Source organism: Penicillium angulare (assembly GCF_028827245.1).
Source record: "Penicillium angulare strain IBT 27051 chromosome Unknown utg000002l_segment0_segment0, whole genome shotgun sequence".
Taxonomy (NCBI): Eukaryota; Fungi; Ascomycota; class Eurotiomycetes; order Eurotiales; family Aspergillaceae; genus Penicillium; species Penicillium angulare.
Window position 1 is genome coordinate 1,552,453 of NW_026623161.1, and position 18,689 is coordinate 1,571,141.

An 18,689-nucleotide genomic window follows, 5' to 3' on the forward strand; every position below is an offset into this window, starting at 1 on the left:
CAAGTGGCAACTGAGCAAGATCAATGGATTGCCAACGGGGACCTGCAGGTGTAAGTTACACTGAGCTTTTGCCTGACATGTTGCCCTACGATACCAGGATCAAGTCAAGGGTAGCTACTTCAAGTTGTTTTTTCTACTTGTCATTCTATTAAATTTTTTATTCAGCTATATAAAATTTACAGTAGTACAGATAACGGTATACTAGGTGACAAATTGATATAGACTGTGGTCTGTTCCCGTTGAACGGCTACCGTCTCTCGTAATGGAAATTGAAGATGGATAGTCACAGTCGCTATTATGAGAATGCCTATCTAAGGGTTCGTTGATGGGGCTTGAAACATTTATTCCATCTCTAGGACATGGCCGGAGGACGTGAAGAGTCGACTAGCATGAGTCATAGAAGGAGTATACTTCAGCACCCATTCTTTCAGGATTGCTAAGAACGTTTCACATACAGCTTCGATGGCATTGTCACGAGAATCACCGCAGCTTTCAATGTAGACTAAAGGTGTATGTTAGTCCGATTTGATATTGGCCGCTGTGTAGCAGAGGCGCAGGTGGGGAGGATGAGAAATAGTAAACTTACACTTAACCTTGGGCTCCGTACCTGAGCCTCTAATCGTGAAACGCACTCCACCGTCTAACCAAAGTGTTAACATCTGGCTGGTGGGGTCTTCGGGTAGATCAGGCTTATGATCAGAGGATGCGGAGTCATAGCCCTCCGTCAGATCTCTCCAGCGAAGGATTTTGAATTTCCCAAGCTGCATGCCTCCGAGGAAAGGTCCGCTGCGGATTCCGCGGAACAATTCAACGGTAAGAGCCGGGTTAGGAGACCGGAAATAATTGTTCAATGTTTCGTGGTGGCCATACGTAGCGAAAAGCTGCTGAAGCTTTGCATGCGCTGTTAATCCCTGGGCTTTCCACTTGGCGTATGCCGCTAGAAAGATAGACGCAGCAGTGATTCCATCCTTATCGTAGCATACTGATGGAAACATGTAGCCAAGCGCTTCCTCATAAGCAAAGGGAACTGTCACCCCGGTAGCTTCAAGATCCCGAGCTACATTCCCCATCCATTTGAATCCCGTCAAGGTTTCTTGGAAGCGAGCACCTTCGGACACTGCCATTTTGTCGAGCATACCACTCGACACGGTTGTGGTTAGAAAGACGGCTTTAGATAAGTCTCCGTTGGTCTTCAAGGAATCAAGGATATGAGATGCGAATAGGACACCGACATGGTTCCCGGTAAACAAAAACCACTCGTCGCTTTGACTAGTTGTAAGCGAAATATCAGTATGTCAGATAGGAACAAACATACTCGACTTTTTCTGCTGCAGCGAATCGATCTGCGTCGGGGTCGTTCGCAATAATCAAGGACCTCCCCTCTTGATCTGCCGTTTGTATAGCAAGGTCAAGAGCCCCTGCTTCTTCAGGGTTGGGAAACTTAACCGTCGGGAAGTCGGGGTCCGGTTTCGTTTGCAGTGGAACAGATACGAAATTGTCTACTCCTAGTGAGTCACATAGTTCTGGAAGCACTAGGCCCCCAACGCCATGAAGCGGGGTGTACACAAATGGGCTCAGGGGTTTCCAATCTGTAACTGTGGATCTCTTTCTGGAAGTCAGCTTCTGTCCATTTGACTTTGACTTGGTGGTGACAAACCGTATATTCTTTAATATGGCTCTTATAGGGCTGAACAAGATTCTGGTACGCATCGATATGCAAATAATCACTGGGCTTTAATTCTGTCCAGGCATTGGCCCACGGCTCTAGGTTTTCACGAATTGATTGGGCTATCTCATGATCTTCGGGTCGGTTGATCTGGGCTCCGTTGCTCGAATAGCTGCAGTCAGCAGTCAGCATCTTTCTGGGACAAAGTGAGTCTCCAAGTATAATCGACAGTTCTTACACTTTGTAGCCTATTTTAAGATTAGCAATGTGTTACAGAACATATCTCACAAAAACATACCATTATCTTGTGGTGGGTTCTTGCAACCTATTTGTTAGCACTCGTTCGCTGTTTCTCCGATGCCACCCATTATCGACGTACATGACTTGCAGTCACCATAATACCCCCCGCAGCTTTAAAATAATTTATGCCGAATGGAACCATTGGAGTCGGTGAGAATTCAGTGAAGAAGTAGACAGGAATTTTCAATGTAATGAAGGCAATGGCAGCAAGCTCCGCAAATCTGCGGGAATTGTGACGAGCATCGTGACCGATAACAACACCCTGCGATGCAATCTGAGGACGTGCAGTTTTGATGTAATTCGCCAGTCCTTGGGAAGCCTGGATCACCGTCAATGAGTTCATGCAGGAGAAGCCTGCTGCCATCCGGCCCCGCAAGCCCGCGGTGCCAAATTCAATACCTAATATTGCTATTAGATCTTTGTTTCAAGAAAGCCACAGCATACTCAGAGCTAACATACGATTGCGAAGACATAGCTCTAATGCATCCACATCATTGGTGCTCTGCAAATGCTCTATTTCCGTGCGTGTTTTGGGATCCTATATCCGATTCGGTAAGACGATGATCATACCATAAGTTATCGGCTTGATTACCTGGTCCCACCTGAGCCATGTCTCAACCAGTGAGGAGATAGATTCCTATACCGGTTAGAAGTGTTCAAGTCGATGTTGTGTTCATAGAAAAATCACCTTATCAGCCATTGTGCGTATGTCTTGTCGATTCCCTCGAGGCTGTCAGTATACTCCGCAGTAAATTGCCCCCAGAAACTGCGTGCACTAGTAATAGTCAGGCACCACACGGATATAACAGAGCTCGAAGGATCAAGAGGAACCCACAGACCACGTTAAGTGTGGCGGAGTTATGATAGGTGAGCAAGTACGTAACTGGGCAAGTGTAATCACGGGAATGTCGGTAGAAGGACCGCGGCCGATCTCTCGTCTCGTGTCCCCGCTTGTTGATCCACCTCCTTGATACATTTCATTTCTGCCTTGCCCCATTGCTTTTGGACTTCTTTCGTTTCATTCTTCCAGCGACTTTGAGCGACTTGCGACAACACCATACAATGTTTTAAATTGGAACCCTCTTTTCTCTTTTGTCGCCCTGAGATTCCCCCTACGCCAACTCTCCTGCTCACCGCATCTTCCTATCATGGAGAAACCCACTCCCCGACCGGCCCGGAAGGACACTGTCTTGAGTCGCCGGTACATTGAGGGTCAAATTGCGGAGGGCAAGCATGTCATAATCTTCGAGACTCGTGTCCTAAAGGTGGATGCATTTATCAAATTCCATCCCGGTGGAGAAAAGGCAATCAAACATATGGTGGGCAGAGATGCAACAGACGAGATCAATGCGTATGCTTCCCTTTCTTGATTTGGTCCCTTCCAATCTGATATTTGCTAACAAATGTCTTTCCGCTTTAGCTTGCACTCGAGAGAAGCCCGTGATCTCATGATCAAGTACCAAATCGGCAAAATCGAAGGAATCTGGGTCAACTTTCTGCCTCCAATTCAAGGCGGCAAGTTTCGCCTCTACGCTGAAGAGACATGCTCGAGTGAGGAGGACTTGATGAGCCAAGATAACTCGAGTCAAGACGGATCGATTCCTCCTTCTCCAATCTTCGATGCCGTCGATGCCAAATCCACAACCCGCGGCAAGACATCCGCCAAAGACCCAAACACAGCCGCTTCGACACCCCCGGAGACAGAGTTACAGCATAGGCCAGCTTTTCTGGATGTTCGAACGAAAGAAGATATCATCTTCGATACCACCAAATACCCGTCATTGGACCAGGCCAACCAGGAAAGCATCAAACAAAAATACCGCGAGTTGAATACCCGATTGTTAGCCGATGGATTGTTCGACTGCAACTACTCCGCCTACGGTATTGAATGCATTCGGTATAGTTTGTTCGCTGCTCTGTTTTTTATCTTCCTCCGACTAGGATGGTGGTCAACTTCTGCGTTCTGGCTTGGTTGTCTATGGCACCAGCTTGTATTCACTGCCCATGATGCAGGTCATATGGGCATCACACACAATTTCCACGTGGACACCGTTATTGGGATTATTATTGCCGACTTTATTGGAGGCTTGAGCCTTGGGTGGTGGAAGCGGAGTCATAATGTACACCACATCGTCACTAATGAACCTGAGCATGACCCGGATATCGAGCATATGCCTTTCTTCGCTATCTCGCACCGCTTCTTCGACAGTCTCAACAGCTCGTATTATGATCGCAACATGACATTCGATGCCTTCTCAAAGGTCATGCTTAAGATCCAACACTACTCTTACTACCCTATTATGATGCTAGCCCGTTTCAATCTTTCTCGATTGAGTTGGGAATACTTGTTGAAAGGTCAAGCCCCTAAGAAGGGAATCGCCTGGTGGCATGTCTGGCTGGAACTTGCTGGCCAGATATTCTTTTGGTACTGGTATGGCTACGTCGTGCTGTATAAGACCCTCCCAGATTGGAGCGCTCGACTTGCCTTCCTGATGATCTCCCACATCATACCCTCGCCCCTGCACGTCCAGATCACCCTCTCCCACTTCGCCATGTCGACCGCTGACATGGGCGTGCACGAGTCTTTTCCCCAGAAGATGCTTCGAACCACAATGGACGTCGACTGCCCCACGTGGCTGGACTTCTTCCACGGCGGTTTGCAGTTCCAAGCTATTCACCATCTTTACCCTCGCATGCCACGCCATAACTTACGACGTGCTCAAACATACGTTCTGGAATTCTGCAAGGAGACTGGAATCCCCTACGCCATCTTTACCTTTTATGATGGAAACAAGGAGGTCATTAGTCGGTTGGGCGACGTGGCGAAGCAACTTCGCCTTATGGAGGAGTGTCGTAAGTCAATTGCTGCGGAGGGCGTCTTCTCACACCAGCACTAAGGACAGAATCTACTCAATGTTTTTCTTATAGGCGGGCCTTTTGAACATCGAAACAAATTGCATTACAACAGATAGATAGCGATGACACCTCATGAGAACCACCAGGCGTGGATCTTTTGGTAAATTAATGAATGGAATATATTTACTTTTTATGCATCTGTGCTCGATGGGAAATAAATCTATCCACAGTAAATCATCTTCGCATAAGACGCTTCGAACAACTTAAAAAAGGTCCAGAAATAACCGCTCTCAAAAATCATGCAGTCTATATCACCTTTCAAATGATTAACCAGGTAGTCCACCTCCGCGCGCAATTTTTTTCGCCCGCTGTTGTCGACGATTATGGTTAGCCCGACTAGCTTTATTCTCTTCCTTCCTCCTATTCGCCGCAGGATTACTCTGTCCCTGCTCCCCAGATGGAGCTCCGCCTCCAGCTCCACCTCCACGACCACCTCTCCCACCACGGCCGCGTCCTGCTCCAGCTCCACCTCGTCCCCTCCCTCTTCCTCCCCGCATAGCAGGACCACCAGACGACTCGCCCTCAGAATCATCATCATCCCCAGCGCGCGGCTTCCGATAAGAAGTAGATGCGAGCGAAGGTTGATTCAACGAACCTCCAGAACCATCAGCATCAACAGCAAGTCGATCTTCAAGTTTAGCGAGACGTTTTGGATCCCGCGTAAGCATAACAGCCCATCCTTCAATAGCCTCATCTATCATATTAGTCTCTCGCTTGAGCTGAGCACGGGGCTGTGAGCGACGAGTTCCAGCATCCCGGGCAAAGATCGCAGGATTAGACTTGTAAGCACGGAAGAGCACCATGTCAAGGTTCTCCGCTGCAGCACGCTGGTTTCGAGATTCGGTGTCCGCATCTGTATCCGCTGTAGCATCAACTGTACCACCGACATCTGCAGCGTCGTAGGTATCATCGCGTTCGTCGTCGTCTGAGTCAAATGCTGCCAGGGCAGAAAGAATGGCAGCCTTATTAGTTGCGTGTTGGCTGCGATCTGCTAGGACTTCGTCGGCTGTGAGATCTTCGTCTGCGCGGCCGAAGCGTAATTTGCCCTTTGCATTTTCTGAGAGGCTGAGCTCGGCGATGTCGACGTCTTCGTCGAATACGTTCTTGCGTGTCGGGATGGAAGTGAAAGTCTGTGGCGAGTGGATTGCGGGTGGTGTTGGGCGTGGGGCGAGGTCGTGAAAAGGTTCTGCCGGGGGTGGAAGTTGTTCGGAACGATCTAGACTTTGAAGTTCCGGTGATAATGAGTTGTCTAAAAGGTGTGCTATTACTGTTTCTGGGCTGTCGTTGAAGGCGTCTAAGAGGCGGACGACGAATGCGGAACCGAGGTCCGGGAAAAGATCTTGGACTTGAGAGACCAGAGACATTTTGTGTGTGTGGAGCTCGTCTGGAATTTCGAGACCGGACGATGGTTCTTTGCCTTTGTCGAGTTTCTTTTTCCTTTGGTAGCGGCGGTGGAAATGCTTTGATTCGAGCTGGTAGAGTCGCAGACTGGCAAGGAGGTCTTCTCCTCGTTTTTGAGGATGACTTTGTAGGTATTTTTCGAGTCTTTGCAGTATATCAGTGCTGCAGATAAGATCGGAAAGTATTGTAGCTTCGTTCTTCATTCTTGGTGTTCCCAATCCTGCGGCTGCCTTGAGGCTGAATAATTGATCCAATAACAATGATAGGTTTGTTGATGGTTCTTTCAGAAGAGAAATTAAGCCAAGGTAAACATTGGCGACGAGCATCCTTCGGAGTTCATCTCGAACCTTGGGTGACTGGTAGCCTTCTGCTAATGTATCCAGATAATCAGAGCCTGCCATAAGAGCATGGCCGCAAGGTGGAAGCACTGAAGCTAAGATGGTCAGACGTCGAATATCACCAATGACTCCAGGTGATGTTAATGAATTTGGCGATGAAAATCGGCCCATAATAAATGACTTTGCTTTTTCAATGCTTGACAATATCTTTTCATGATGCAGATCCCATACTTCTGATAATGACGTCTTCAATGCCACGCTTGACGGATAACAGGAACACATATTCCCCAGTAGTGTCCAGCTGAAGAGCTCCGCGTTGGAATTTGACTTGGTCAACATATATCGTCTTGTCGCGAGAAAACATAATTTCCTAATCTTTCGAGCTTTAGGTCCATGGTGTAGACCCTGATCGCCCGCCGAGGCATGTTGATAGAAAGATTCCAAGAAAGAAGCAATTGACGCGTCTTCCGCAGCAGCAACTTCAAATTTCTGGTCATCTGCAATCAACCTAATACTCAAGAGCATTACCCATGCATCCAAACAAGCATCCCAGTCCTCAGATGGGATAGTCCTCCGCACTGCGGGGGACGGTACCGGAGCAAGTGGCGGGAACTCCGCCATTGAGACAGAACTCGAAAAGGGAAAGAAAAAAAAACTGGAAGTAATTCCGAAATAAAAGTATCAATATAACAAAAGAAACCGAGCTCCGCGAAGAAAGAAGAAAACAAAGCACCTCAAATCCCTATAAGCCAAGTGTAGATTGAGGCTGCATCTGGTCCCCGACATTATGATGGATGACTCAGCATAATCACCAAATCAGGACTAGCGCCGTGATAACCGAAGTGCCAAGATTTTTCCCACTAAAAATGTTCACATTTCTCGCTCCACACCCACAATCTCCATCGGCCAGCATCACCTTACCGAACACAGTTCAGGTCTTGTTTGGCAATTAGTCTCTTCCACAAAACACAAAAAACTCAAGATGTCTTTCCAGAAGCCCGAGAAGGATTTCGGCGAGGGCCCTGTACGTGGAATCCCATTTCTTGCTGTTCTACACTATCTATGAATGGCCACCACCCTCCCCGCCGTCGCAATGGATGCGCATTCGTCGTGACGAGAGGGGGTGAACGTTCAAGGATTAGATGGCTTTGTTCTGCTATGCTCTGTTGTGTGCAATTGCTAATACCCATTATAGAAGGTCCACAAGATCCGTATCACCCTCACCTCTCGCAAGGTCGCCGCCCTCGAGAAGGTCTGCCAGGAGCTGATCGACCGTGCTCGCTCCAAGACTCTCCAGGTCAAGGGCCCCGTCCGTCTGCCCACCAAGACCCTCCAGATCTCCACCCGTAAGACCCCCAACGGTGAGGGTTCCAAGACCTGGGACAAGTTCGAGATGCGCATCCACAAGCGTCTCATTGAGTGAGTGTCCCCCATCAACGCATAATACCAGCCAGATAGCCTGGCAGTTTGGCGAGCGTCTTACTGACTTATACACAGCCTCCTCGCCCCCACTGAGGTCGTCAAGCAGATCATCATCAACATCGAGGCCGGTGTTGAGGTTGAGGTTACCATTGCCGCATAAATGCGCTACCTTGGGTAGTTGCCAAAATGGCTCAGGGAGGGTCTTGGGCTGGCTATTTGGTCTAGAACGGGCGTGGGTATCAAGGCTCATGCTCAGGATTACGAAATAGTTGGCCGTTTGCTGTGAGCCTGAGAAGGAATTCGTGGTAGATGCCCGTTATACCTGATATTTAAAAAAAAATGGAAACATCTTGAGAAAACAATATGTCTTTCTTCTTGTAGATCTTGTACTGTTCGTTTGGGTTCAAATTTGCCTTCATTGTAGTCATGCTATGGCAGTGGTAGTAAGTAAATTGCTAAGTAAGACTATGGCCCCGCTAAACTCCGAATGCGCCCATTTTGATGGAGTTCTTTCAAACTCATGCGAAGTAGTGGCCCGAAAAAAGAAAATCAAAAATCCGATGCCCGAATCCCATATCCCAGATCTCAGATCTCAGATCCCAGATCCTTTGGAAGGTCGACGATTCGGTTCAGAAGATAAAATAAAACTGCAAAAACCAAGGTAGATATGCAAGTGTTAAAAGTCGAAGCTGACCCATTCTTTCTTCGGTGGTACTGCTGGGATGATGCCATCCTTGAAGTATCCATTGTTCAGAAAGAACTGATACATCTCTTCGACTTCCGGTGTGTATTCCTGTTCTTTGCCTTGAGAGTCACGGAGAGTTGCAAGAAATGGTGGTCCATCAGGAAAGTTGATGCGAACCAGAGTCTTGTTATCTTGGGGGTGTATATAGCAGGGATATTCGTTGTCAACGTATTGCACCCGCTGGCCTTTCCACAAAACAAGGCGATTGGACATGGGGTCACGTCTTGTTTCGCCCTGCAAACGAGGGAGGGGGTTCAGTTCATTAGGATCATCGATCTGCATTAATGCAGGCGGGCCAAGATCGGCCCGCACATCTTGCGGGGCGGCTGCTTGCTGGGCGGCTGCTTGGCCAAAGGAAGCTGCAGGTTGTTGCGGTGCTCCGAATGGGTTGGCTACTGCGGGGGCGGAGGGCTGTCCAAATGGATTGGGCTGAGCCGGCTGTTGTTGAGGTTGACCGAAAGGTGTAGTTGTCTGGGAAGGTTGACCAAAGGCGCCTGTTGATGGCTGACCGAAACCAGAGGGTGCAGCATCTGGCTGTTGAGCTGATGGTTGCCCAAAACCAGAGGGTGCAGCAGCTGGTTGTTGACTTCCTACTTGTCCGAATGGAGAACCATTCGCGGGTGCAGCAGGCTGATTGGTAGTAAACGGGGAAGGATTGGCGCTCTGTTGGTTCAGGCCACCAAATGGGGAAGCCGATGCTGCTGCACCACCGAAGGGTGCTGCTGGAGCCGATGTTTGCCCAAATGCGGTTTGTCCGAACGCTGGCTGGTTGTTGGCAGCCTGGCCGAATCCCGATCCAGATTGACCAAATGCTGGCTTTCCGAATCCACTCTGTGCTCCCACATTCGAGGGTTGTCCAAAGGCTGAGGTTTGCCCCAGGGCGGATGGCTGCCCGAAACCCGAGGCTTGACCAGAAGGTTGCCCAAGGGTTGAAGGTTGCCCAAATGCTGAGGTTTGTCCCAAGGCGGATGGCTGCCCGAACCCTGATGGTTGACTAGGTGCTGCAGGTTTCCCCCAGCCAGAAGAAGCACTTCCAAATGCATTAGAGGATTGGCTTTGTGAAGGCTGGCCGAAGGCAGACTGGGCAGGTGCTGGTGATTGATTTGTATTGGCACCAGTGTTCCCAGCGACGATTTCAATACGATTTGGGTGTTCATTGGCACCATCAACGATGTATTTGACTGCCCCATTGAGATCGTTCAATGCCACATCCATCTGGCTCACAGATTCCGTCCACAAGGCTTGAGCCTCCTGGACAGCTTGGTCCATGTTGCCAGCTGCTGTAAGCTGGTAGTGACGAAGGCGCATTTCTTCCATGCTCTGTTCACGTTGGGGACCTCCAAAAAGCTGACGCGGGAGATCGCGAAGGGGCGCGTATGCAGAGAAGACCCATTCTGGGCGACCCTTTCCAGCAGTGAGGTCTAGCTTGATGTCCTCGGTCTTGATATTGTAGCTGTTGTCATCGAGTTAGTTTCACAAGGATCCCATAGAACGTTGATATTCATCACTCACTCTGCTGGCTGGTTCTGTGAACCTTGGTCTACCAAGCGTTTCACGTTAGTGATTGTGACTTCCCGATAGATGTATTTGAACTTCAAGGCTCTTTTCATGACTCTCTTGGGTGGTGAAGTGGGATTTTGGGGGTAATCATATGTAGATGTGCATATAGATGGGAAGGGTTTGGAGCAAAGAGAGAGAAGGGTTAAAGATTCTCGATCGCCGAGGGAGGGCGAGACTGAGAGAAATGAGGCATAGGCAGAAACCTAACCCGTTGCCAAATTACAAGGACAAGAAGGGAATTCACTCACTGCCAAAGCCTCCAGAAAGAGCACCGAACCGATTTCCCGACGAACCGGCTGTGGCGCGACCAGGATGCTCAAATTTGCAACCATCTAGATATTCTCAGCAACCATCGCTTCAATTATTCAGTCTCGCGTGGTGTACTTACCGCCAAACTTGCAGCGACCCTGCTGGAAGTATCGACAGATTGCCATCTCTCACCCTGTGACTGCCTTGATGATAGTTTGCGGTTGTTCAATCCTCGATGCGATCACGTGTAGCAACGGCCTCGATTGTCCGCGAGAAGTAATGTGAGTAAGGATGAGCTGGTAGCAGCTCTCAAGTTGAAAGAAGGTCAGGGTTTTTGTAGAGGAGTAAGTTCACGCGTGCCAATAAGACGTGAAGCTGTTTTTCCGAGTTCCCAGTTGAGTTCGGCTCCAGAGCTTATCGCGGGTTCCTTATCGGTTATCGGGCATCAACCGTGTAGATCTGCGCATCCATATAATGAAAGAAAATATAGATTCAAAGATAAGATAAAACGAGGATATTTGAATGGATCAAATCAGATGAATAGTTAGGAGCTTTCAATCCCATATATAAATCTGCAGTGCAGGAATACCCCTGTAGTATCGATTCCAAAGTTGTCAAACATGGTCATGGGGTCGTAGTATTACGTGAAAGTTGAAAGACTCAAGTTAATATATTTCCGGTCATGGCATCACACCCATTCTGAGACAAACCAACAACTTGAAAAGGCTGAAAGCTCAAGATTGTTTCAAATTTAGCCAATCAATAAGTTTAAGCAGTAGTACACATAATATTATAAGTAATTTTCAAATGTCACCTACCCAGTTACCTGCCAGTGGTTATATAGGAAGACTCCAGGCCTTCAAATATTATAGAACAGGCATTGTTTAATTCCAAAAAGTACTTCATTTAAAATAGTCATTTAGTAAAACGGTAGAGGTCAGTTTACTAACAAAAGTAATAAAGATAGGGGAATAGAAAGAGGGAGAAATACCTAGGTACAATGGAAGAGAAAACACACGAAGATATATAAAGATGCTCATGCTAGGCCTTTCAGAGCTCCCTTTCAGCATAAACTGGAAACGAGCTTGACACTACAGACTCCACACCTTCACAATGAGAGTATTTTTATTATTAAAATCCTGGAGCCTTTGTACTATTCATACTACTACAAGTTCAACTAACTGGTGGCAGACGTCCATAACATTGAAATGTGCCTAAACACTCCAGCTATATGATGAACTTCAAACGTTCAACTTACCCGTCTACATTTGCCTTTCCACTTGTCTTTCCACTTGGTTTTCTATCGATGTAGAGCTTGCAGTGCAGGTAGCAGTGTAATAAACGAAAAGTCTAACTATGGCCAAATGGTTTCAAAGCTGTAAGGATCGCACACTACGGGGAAGAAATTAGGATTGATATGGTGTACTATAGACTGGCCATACTTATATCCGCATGAAAGAGGGCTATATGGAAGAAAGGGAATGCAGGCAAGCATAATCATGATTAAGAATTAGCAATAATCGTTTTAAGTTTGTCCATACATCCATACATACACCCAGGAAACAGTTCAAAATAGATTCTCATCAAAGCCAAAACTCCTATCATTTATCCAATTTTATTATCATCACACATCATTCCAACAGTTGTGTATGCTGCATGCTTTCCCGTAGATCATCCCAGTTGAGGCCATCCACTTTTTTACCGCCCAAGGCCTCCAGCTCTGTTGCCAGACTATCAACCTTACCAGTTGCCAGTTGGCGCATCATGAGCGTATCTTTAGCACCAGGGAGTGTGCTAGCGGTCCCTCTGAGCAAAGTCTCTTCAAACCATACTTCCTCATCGTCATCAAGCGGCAACCCAACCAATTCCATCGCGCGCCTGCCGCGATTTTGCCCAGCCGCAGTCTTGTGAATGAATTCGACCAGCTGCAGAAAGAAGCTGTGCCGTTGGGACTCGTCGTATCTTCGTGAAAAATAGAATGCTTCGGTGACGTTGGATCGGCATAGAACTTCGAAGAACGCTCGTTGTACCTTCTCAGTAGCTAAAGGTGGCGAAGCGGTAAGATAATAGGCGATGGCAAGACTGTCGTCATGTTTGGGAAGTTGTGAGAGAGTGAGGGCGTAGAGGATTTCATCGGGGAAGGTAGGAATGAGAGAAGGTTCGGCGAGGTTCTCGATTGCGCGCTGTTGGTACAATGTTTATTAGCGAGAGCTCTTCAAGACTGCGTAGTGGCCGTAGTGACAGGCAGAGCAACATACTCGGAACTCCAGACGATCCATATTCCAAAGGCCTTCAATGAAGAGCCGGTACTTCTCTGGTAAATGACATGAGCGCGCAAATGATGCCGCCGCATCTGGCGCACTGCGACAGTCCTTGAGAATGTAATAAATCAAGGCTTGTTTGTGATGGATGTCGAGTTCGGAAGCGACGATGTGGTCAACCAGTGACTTGAGGTCCGCATTGGTCTTCGGGGGATAGACCTTGGTCACTAAATATAGCTCCGAGGTTAGATACAGGAGCTCACAATTGGTCCTCAAGCTATACGAACCTCCTTTAATGCCTAGTAATCCCAACAAGCGATCAGCGAAGAGCTGGTTCTCCAATGCGCGGCGGTTGGAGGTGATCTGCTCAATAACTTTTGCATCGTAATGATATTTCTTGTTGAAGCTGAATATGTGGTTGAAATCCTCCCATGGTGCCATGGCTGCAAGGTTCTCCAAAAGTTTAGAGTAACGTTGGATATGTATATGAGAAGAGCTCCGCAGACCTGGCGCACTTGACTTTGGAAGATGCCGTGTAATATTTGTAACGTATTTGGTAATATAAACACGCAGATTGCTACGTTGGCGGTGAATGCTATGCAGCCGCTCGTGTTGAAGGGAAAAAGGTGTGTTGTGGCAGAACAACGGAGCTAAACCTATTTGGGGCGGACGTAAACAACCCACTTTCTAAGGTTCCCGCAGCTGCTGCGTCTGTCTTTCATCATCTCATCTCTTTCCCCGCCCCTCGCGCCTATGAAGCAGACCTCCCGACTGATCTGCGCATAATGGCTTCACTTGCAAAGGGTCGGCCTTCGCGTCGCTCTGCTTCCCGAAAGAGCTATGTTGTCGAAGAAACTTCCGAATCAGAGGATGCTGGGAATGTTACGCCCACGGCTTCAACACAGACTGATGACGACGAAGATGAATCCGAAGAACAGGACTATACCCCGGTACCCAAGAAGGCGAAACGAGTGTCGCGGAGCTCTATGAAGCTCGAACCAACTACGCCTTCCACTGTGCGACCGGCGCGCAGGTCTCGGCCATCAGTCGCGGCGTCAGTCGCAGACGAATCCGACGCATCGCAGGTTACCGATACGGACGAAAATAACGAGAACGAAGAAAGAGCTAGCATTGTCTCGGTTGAGGCTGACCCCGAGTCTCCCTCCAACAATGCAGCATTGAAAAGAAAAAGTGTCGAGGCTGTGGAGGCGGACCCGAGTTCCCCCTCCACCCAGGCTGCTTTGAAAAAACATAGTATGGCTCACCCCCGCAAGAGTCGTGGCTCAATTACACCTAAACCGGCCAAGGACTCACTTCCCACTCCAGAGCCGTCCGCGTCGCCAGAGTCCGAAGTGCGGGCTCATCGGGAAAGCGTACCGCCTCTTTCCGACATCACCGAGTCCGCCGTTAACCAATCGCAATCGCCATCGAAACAACCGGAGGAGCCCAAGTCCCAGGTTTCATATATCAATCCCAACTCTACTGTGCTCGAAAAACCCATGGATATTGTAATGAAGTCAAGGAATATGGCTGCTCCCACCGTAGAGGAGCCCGCTGAGGCCAAGCCTCGAATGATCATCCAAAACTTGATTCTCACCAACTTCAAGAGTTACGCAGGAAAACAAGTTGTTGGTCCTTTCCATGCTTCATTCTCATCAGTGGTTGGACCGAACGGCTCGGGCAAGTCCAACGTTATTGATTCCCTTCTCTTTGTGTTTGGCTTCCGTGCTAGCAAGATGCGACAGGGCAAAATCTCGGCGTTGATCCACAACTCTGCTGAACACCCCAACCTACCATTCTGCGAAGTAGAGGTCCACTTTGAGCAAGTTCTCGACCTTCCTGACGGCGGCCACGAAGTCATCGAAGATTCCCAACTGATCGTCTCTCGACGCGCATTCAAGAACAACAGCAGCAAATATTATATGAACAAGAAGGAGACAAATTTCACCGCTGTCACCACCTTTCTCCGTGATCGCGGCATTGATCTCGACCACAAGCGTTTCTTAATTCTGCAGGGTGAAGTCGAGTCAATTGCTCAGATGAAAGCTAAGGCCAGCAACGAACACGACGAAGGTCTCCTTGAATATCTTGAAGATATTATTGGAACCTCCAAGTATAAGACACCGATTGATGAAGCCGCCACTGAGCTTGAGACCTTGAATGACGTCTGTGCCGAGAAGAACAACCGCGTGCAGCACGTTGAGAAGGAGAAGACTGCGCTGGTAGATAAGAAAGACAAGGCACTTGCTTATCTTCGCGACGAGAACGAACTCTCTGAGAAGCAATCCGCGCTCTATCAGATATACATTGATGAGTGTGTCGACAACGTTCGTGTGACCGAAGAGGCTATTCTTCAGATGCAAGAACTCTTGAACATGGAGCTTGAGAAGCACGAAGGAAATGAATCCGGCATCAAAGAGCTCGAGAAGCAATACAAGCGTGGTGTTCGGGAATACGAGTTGATGGAGAAAGATGTCCAAGGATTGTTGAAAGAAATGGCTAAGTACGACAAGGAATCCGTCAAGTTCGAAGAGAAAAAGAAATTCTTGGTCGGCAAGCAAAAGAAACTCGAGAAAACCATGCAGACCAGCAGGCTTGCTGCTTCTGAGTGCCAGAGCTTGGTTGAGAAGTTCACCGACGACATTGAGAGGAAATCTGGCGAGACCACTGAGCTAGAGCAGGAGATGCAAGTAGAGGAGGAGGAGTTGAACTCTATTCGTGAGAGCCTGAAAGGAAAGACCCAGGGTCTTTCAGACCAGATCTCCGCCAAGCAAAAGTCCTTAGAGCCTTGGAACGAACAGATCAACAAGAAACAATCCGCGGTTGCCGTGGCACAGAGTGAACTCGATATTTTGCGCGAGAGAAGCAACGCCGGCGCCGTCTTGCTCGAAGAGGCCCATGGCAAGATCGCTTCGATCGAAGAAACTCTACAGACTAAGCAAACTGATCTTGAAGAACGCCAAGCTCAGAAGGAGACCTTGGAAGCTGAAGTTCAAAAATTGCAGCATGATTTGAAGAAGTATGTTGCTCGCGAGCCTGAAGTTCGTGCGCATGTTTCCAGTGCTCGTCAAAAGGCCGATGAAGCACGAGCAAGTCTTGCAAGCACCCAAAATCGAGGCAGCGTTCTGACAGGATTAATGCGACTCAAGGAATCTGGTCGTATCGATGGTTTCCACGGCCGCCTCGGTAACTTGGGTACTATCGACGAGCAGTACGATGTTGCCATTTCCACCGCCTGCCCAGCTCTCGACAATATGGTAGTAGAAACAGTGGAGGTTGGTCAACACTGTATTGACTATCTTCGCAAAAATAACCTTGGCCGAGCCAACTTCATTCTCTTGGATCGCCTCCCTCGCCGTGACATGTCAACTATCTACACACCCGAGAGTGTTCCTCGTCTGTTTGATCTTGTTAAGCCCAAGGATCCAAAGTTTGCACCGGCCTTCTACAGTGTTATGCAAAACACCCTCGTTGCCAAAGATCTTGAACAAGCAAACAGAATTGCCTACGGTGCTCGTCGATGGCGTGTTGTGACATTGGACGGACAATTAATTGATGTATCAGGAACCATGAGTGGTGGCGGTACTCGTGTCGCGCGTGGTGGTATGTCTTCGAAGCAAGTCGCAGACACCACAAAAGAGCAAGTTGGCCGCCTGGAAACCGATCTGGAGGAATTGGAACGCAAGTTCCAAACATTTTCAGACAAGCAACGAAATGTCGAATCTCAAATACGCGACAAGACCGATGAAATCCCGCGCGTCGAGACCAAGATCCAAAAGATCATGATTGAGATCGATAGTGCCAAGCGCAGTCTTGCAGATGCTCAGCGACGCATCACAGAGATCAGTGCCGAGCATAAGCCATCTAAGTCTGATGAAACCCAGGCCACCGCGCTGGAGGAGCAAATTGAGGCTATCAACAATGAGATCGAAGACCTCAACAGCCAAAAGAGCGGCATTGAAGAAGAGATCCAGACCTTGCAGAGCAAGATTATGGAAGTCGGTGGTGTACGTCTGCGTGGGCAGAGAGCCAAGGTCGATGGCCTGAAAGAGCAAATCAGCCTGCTGTCTGACGAAATCTCCAACGCAGAAGTGCAGAAGTCTAAGAACGAGAAGCTTATCACTAAACACACCAAAGCTCGTGACGGGTCTGAAAAGGAGATCGGTCAGATCACTAATGATTTAGAGAAATTGGAGGCAGATGTTGAAAACCAGACGACTGAGTCTTCTGGCTGGAGAGAGAAAGCCGATGAGGCCCAAGAGGTAAGACAATCTCATGAAGTGGAGGGAGGTAGATGAGTTTGAGATACTGATGCTAACATAATTTTAAGGCTCTCGAGACGAAGAAGGAGGACTTGAAGACCCTTAAGGAGAACCTTGACCAAAAGGTGGCTGAACTCAATGAGACTCGGGCCACTGAGATCGAAATGAAAAACAAGCTAGAGGAGAACCAGAAAGCCTTGGCCGAAAACCAGAAGCGCAGCCGCTACTGGGAAGAGAAGCTCTCCAAATTGTCCTTGCAGAACGTTAGTGACTTGGGCGAAGAGCAAGAGTCTACGGAGCTCCAGACGTACACCAAGGACGAGCTTGATGCGATGAACAAGGAGTCTCTGAAAGCGGTGATCGTTACGCTGGAGGAGAAGGTTCAGAATGCCTCTGTTGATCTCGCAGTCATTGAAGAGTACCGTCGTCGATCTGCCGAGCATGAAGCCCGGTCCGCAGACTTGAACACTGCTTTAACAACCCGTGATAGTGCCAAGGCTCGCCTGGATGGCCTTCGATCCGCTCGATTGAATGGCTTCATGGAAGGATTTGGTATCATCTCCCTTCGTCTCAAGGAAATGTACCAAATGATCACCATGGGTGGTAATGCCGAATTGGAACTCGTCGACTCTTTGGATCCTTTCTCAGAGGGTATCCTTTTCTCCGTCATGCCACCCAAAAAGAGCTGGAAGAACATTGGTAACCTGTCTGGTGGTGAAAAGACATTGTCCAGTCTGGCATTGGTGTTTGCTCTGCACCACTATAAACCTACTCCGCTCTATGTCATGGACGAAATTGATGCTGCCCTTGATTTCCGAAACGTAAGTGCTCCGGCGCATCCCCATCCCCAATTCACCATCCCCCCTCCCATCAGACGCTGATACATTTTTAAACAGGTTTCTATTGTTGCCTCATACATTAAGGAGCGAACAAAGAACGCCCAATTTATTGTCATTTCTCTGAGAAACAATATGGTAAGTCACCGACAAAGAAACACTATCCGAGCTTCTCAGCTAACGCAGTATGCAGTTCGAACTTGCTTCTAGACTTGTTGGTGTTTACAAGGTCAACCATATGACCAAGAGTGTCACGATCGAGAACAGAGACTATATTGAGGGTCGGTAATGATTAGAGGATAGCTTTGCATGTTTTCTTTCCCTGTTTCCTTCAGCATCCATGGATAGGCACCTGGCTGGATAAGGTTCCTTGCTCGTTTTGATGATATCATGGGTTAGGAGTATCTGGATTTTTGAATGAACATTTTTTCTCTCCTTCAAGTTCTTTCTTTTACAGCTGGACATACACATAGATAAGCGTGGCTTTGCTAGCGCTAGCGCTAGCAACTACATCAACTCAATACTAGTAACCCACAGACTCAGATCATTCCCCGAAGCTGTCGGGCTGGAATGTACCGACCCCATGTTTAGGCTAAGCCCCAAACTATAATTCTCATTGCACTGATCATATCGATCACCAAGCTCCACGAGGCCCACTTCTCGGCTCTTTTCCATTTCATAAGCATAAGCACCCATTGACTCCAAGGTACCATCGAGTGTTACATCCGAATTT

At 48.3% G+C, this 18,689-nt stretch overlaps 7 protein-coding genes across 7 annotated transcripts; 3 read left to right on the top strand and 4 right to left on the bottom strand.

The window, feature by feature from the left end:
* Positions 1-341: 341 nt before the first annotated feature.
* On the bottom strand, positions 342-2,666 carry N7478_002038 (phosphoribomutase PRM15; the record flags this gene model as incomplete). The annotated part of the gene is made up of 10 exons (XM_056918252.1): positions 342-502; positions 587-1,263; positions 1,316-1,605; positions 1,658-1,838; positions 1,905-1,914; positions 1,965-1,983; positions 2,046-2,365; positions 2,426-2,504; positions 2,559-2,603; positions 2,655-2,666. 10 exons carry the CDS (start codon positions 2,664-2,666, stop codon positions 342-344), a joined length of 1,794 nt encoding a protein of 597 aa, XP_056783863.1.
* Positions 2,667-3,114: 448 nt separating this feature from the next.
* N7478_002039 (fatty acid desaturase) lies at positions 3,115-4,863 on the top strand (the record flags this gene model as incomplete). The annotated part of the gene is made up of 2 exons (XM_056918253.1): positions 3,115-3,317; positions 3,387-4,863. The coding sequence occupies 2 exons, from the start codon at positions 3,115-3,117 to the stop codon at positions 4,861-4,863; spliced, it is 1,680 nt and encodes a 559-aa protein (XP_056783864.1).
* A 285-nt stretch (positions 4,864-5,148) lies between these two features.
* On the bottom strand, positions 5,149-7,242 carry N7478_002040 (ASCC2 family CUE domain-containing protein; the record flags this gene model as incomplete). Its single annotated transcript, XM_056918254.1, has 1 exon — positions 5,149-7,242. The coding sequence occupies one exon, from the start codon at positions 7,240-7,242 to the stop codon at positions 5,149-5,151; it is 2,094 nt and encodes a 697-aa protein (XP_056783865.1).
* A 361-nt stretch (positions 7,243-7,603) lies between these two features.
* S10a (40S ribosomal protein uS10) lies at positions 7,604-8,203 on the top strand (the record flags this gene model as incomplete). The annotated part of the gene is made up of 3 exons (XM_056918255.1): positions 7,604-7,645; positions 7,817-8,040; positions 8,119-8,203. The coding sequence occupies 3 exons, from the start codon at positions 7,604-7,606 to the stop codon at positions 8,201-8,203; spliced, it is 351 nt and encodes a 116-aa protein (XP_056783866.1).
* Positions 8,204-8,719: 516 nt separating this feature from the next.
* Positions 8,720-10,398, bottom strand: N7478_002042 (FG-nucleoporin nup42; the record flags this gene model as incomplete). The annotated part of the gene is made up of 2 exons (XM_056918256.1): positions 8,720-10,241; positions 10,301-10,398. 2 exons carry the CDS (start codon positions 10,396-10,398, stop codon positions 8,720-8,722), a joined length of 1,620 nt encoding a protein of 539 aa, XP_056783867.1.
* Positions 10,399-12,228: 1,830 nt separating this feature from the next.
* N7478_002043 (ELYS family protein) lies at positions 12,229-13,299 on the bottom strand (the record flags this gene model as incomplete). The annotated part of the gene is made up of 3 exons (XM_056918257.1): positions 12,229-12,780; positions 12,856-13,085; positions 13,146-13,299. 3 exons carry the CDS (start codon positions 13,297-13,299, stop codon positions 12,229-12,231), a joined length of 936 nt encoding a protein of 311 aa, XP_056783868.1.
* A 344-nt stretch (positions 13,300-13,643) lies between these two features.
* smc4 (condensin subunit SMC4) lies at positions 13,644-18,245 on the top strand (the record flags this gene model as incomplete). Its single annotated transcript, XM_056918258.1, has 4 exons — positions 13,644-17,120; positions 17,189-17,941; positions 18,017-18,094; positions 18,150-18,245. The coding sequence occupies 4 exons, from the start codon at positions 13,644-13,646 to the stop codon at positions 18,243-18,245; spliced, it is 4,404 nt and encodes a 1,467-aa protein (XP_056783869.1).
* Positions 18,246-18,689: the final 444 nt, after the last annotated feature.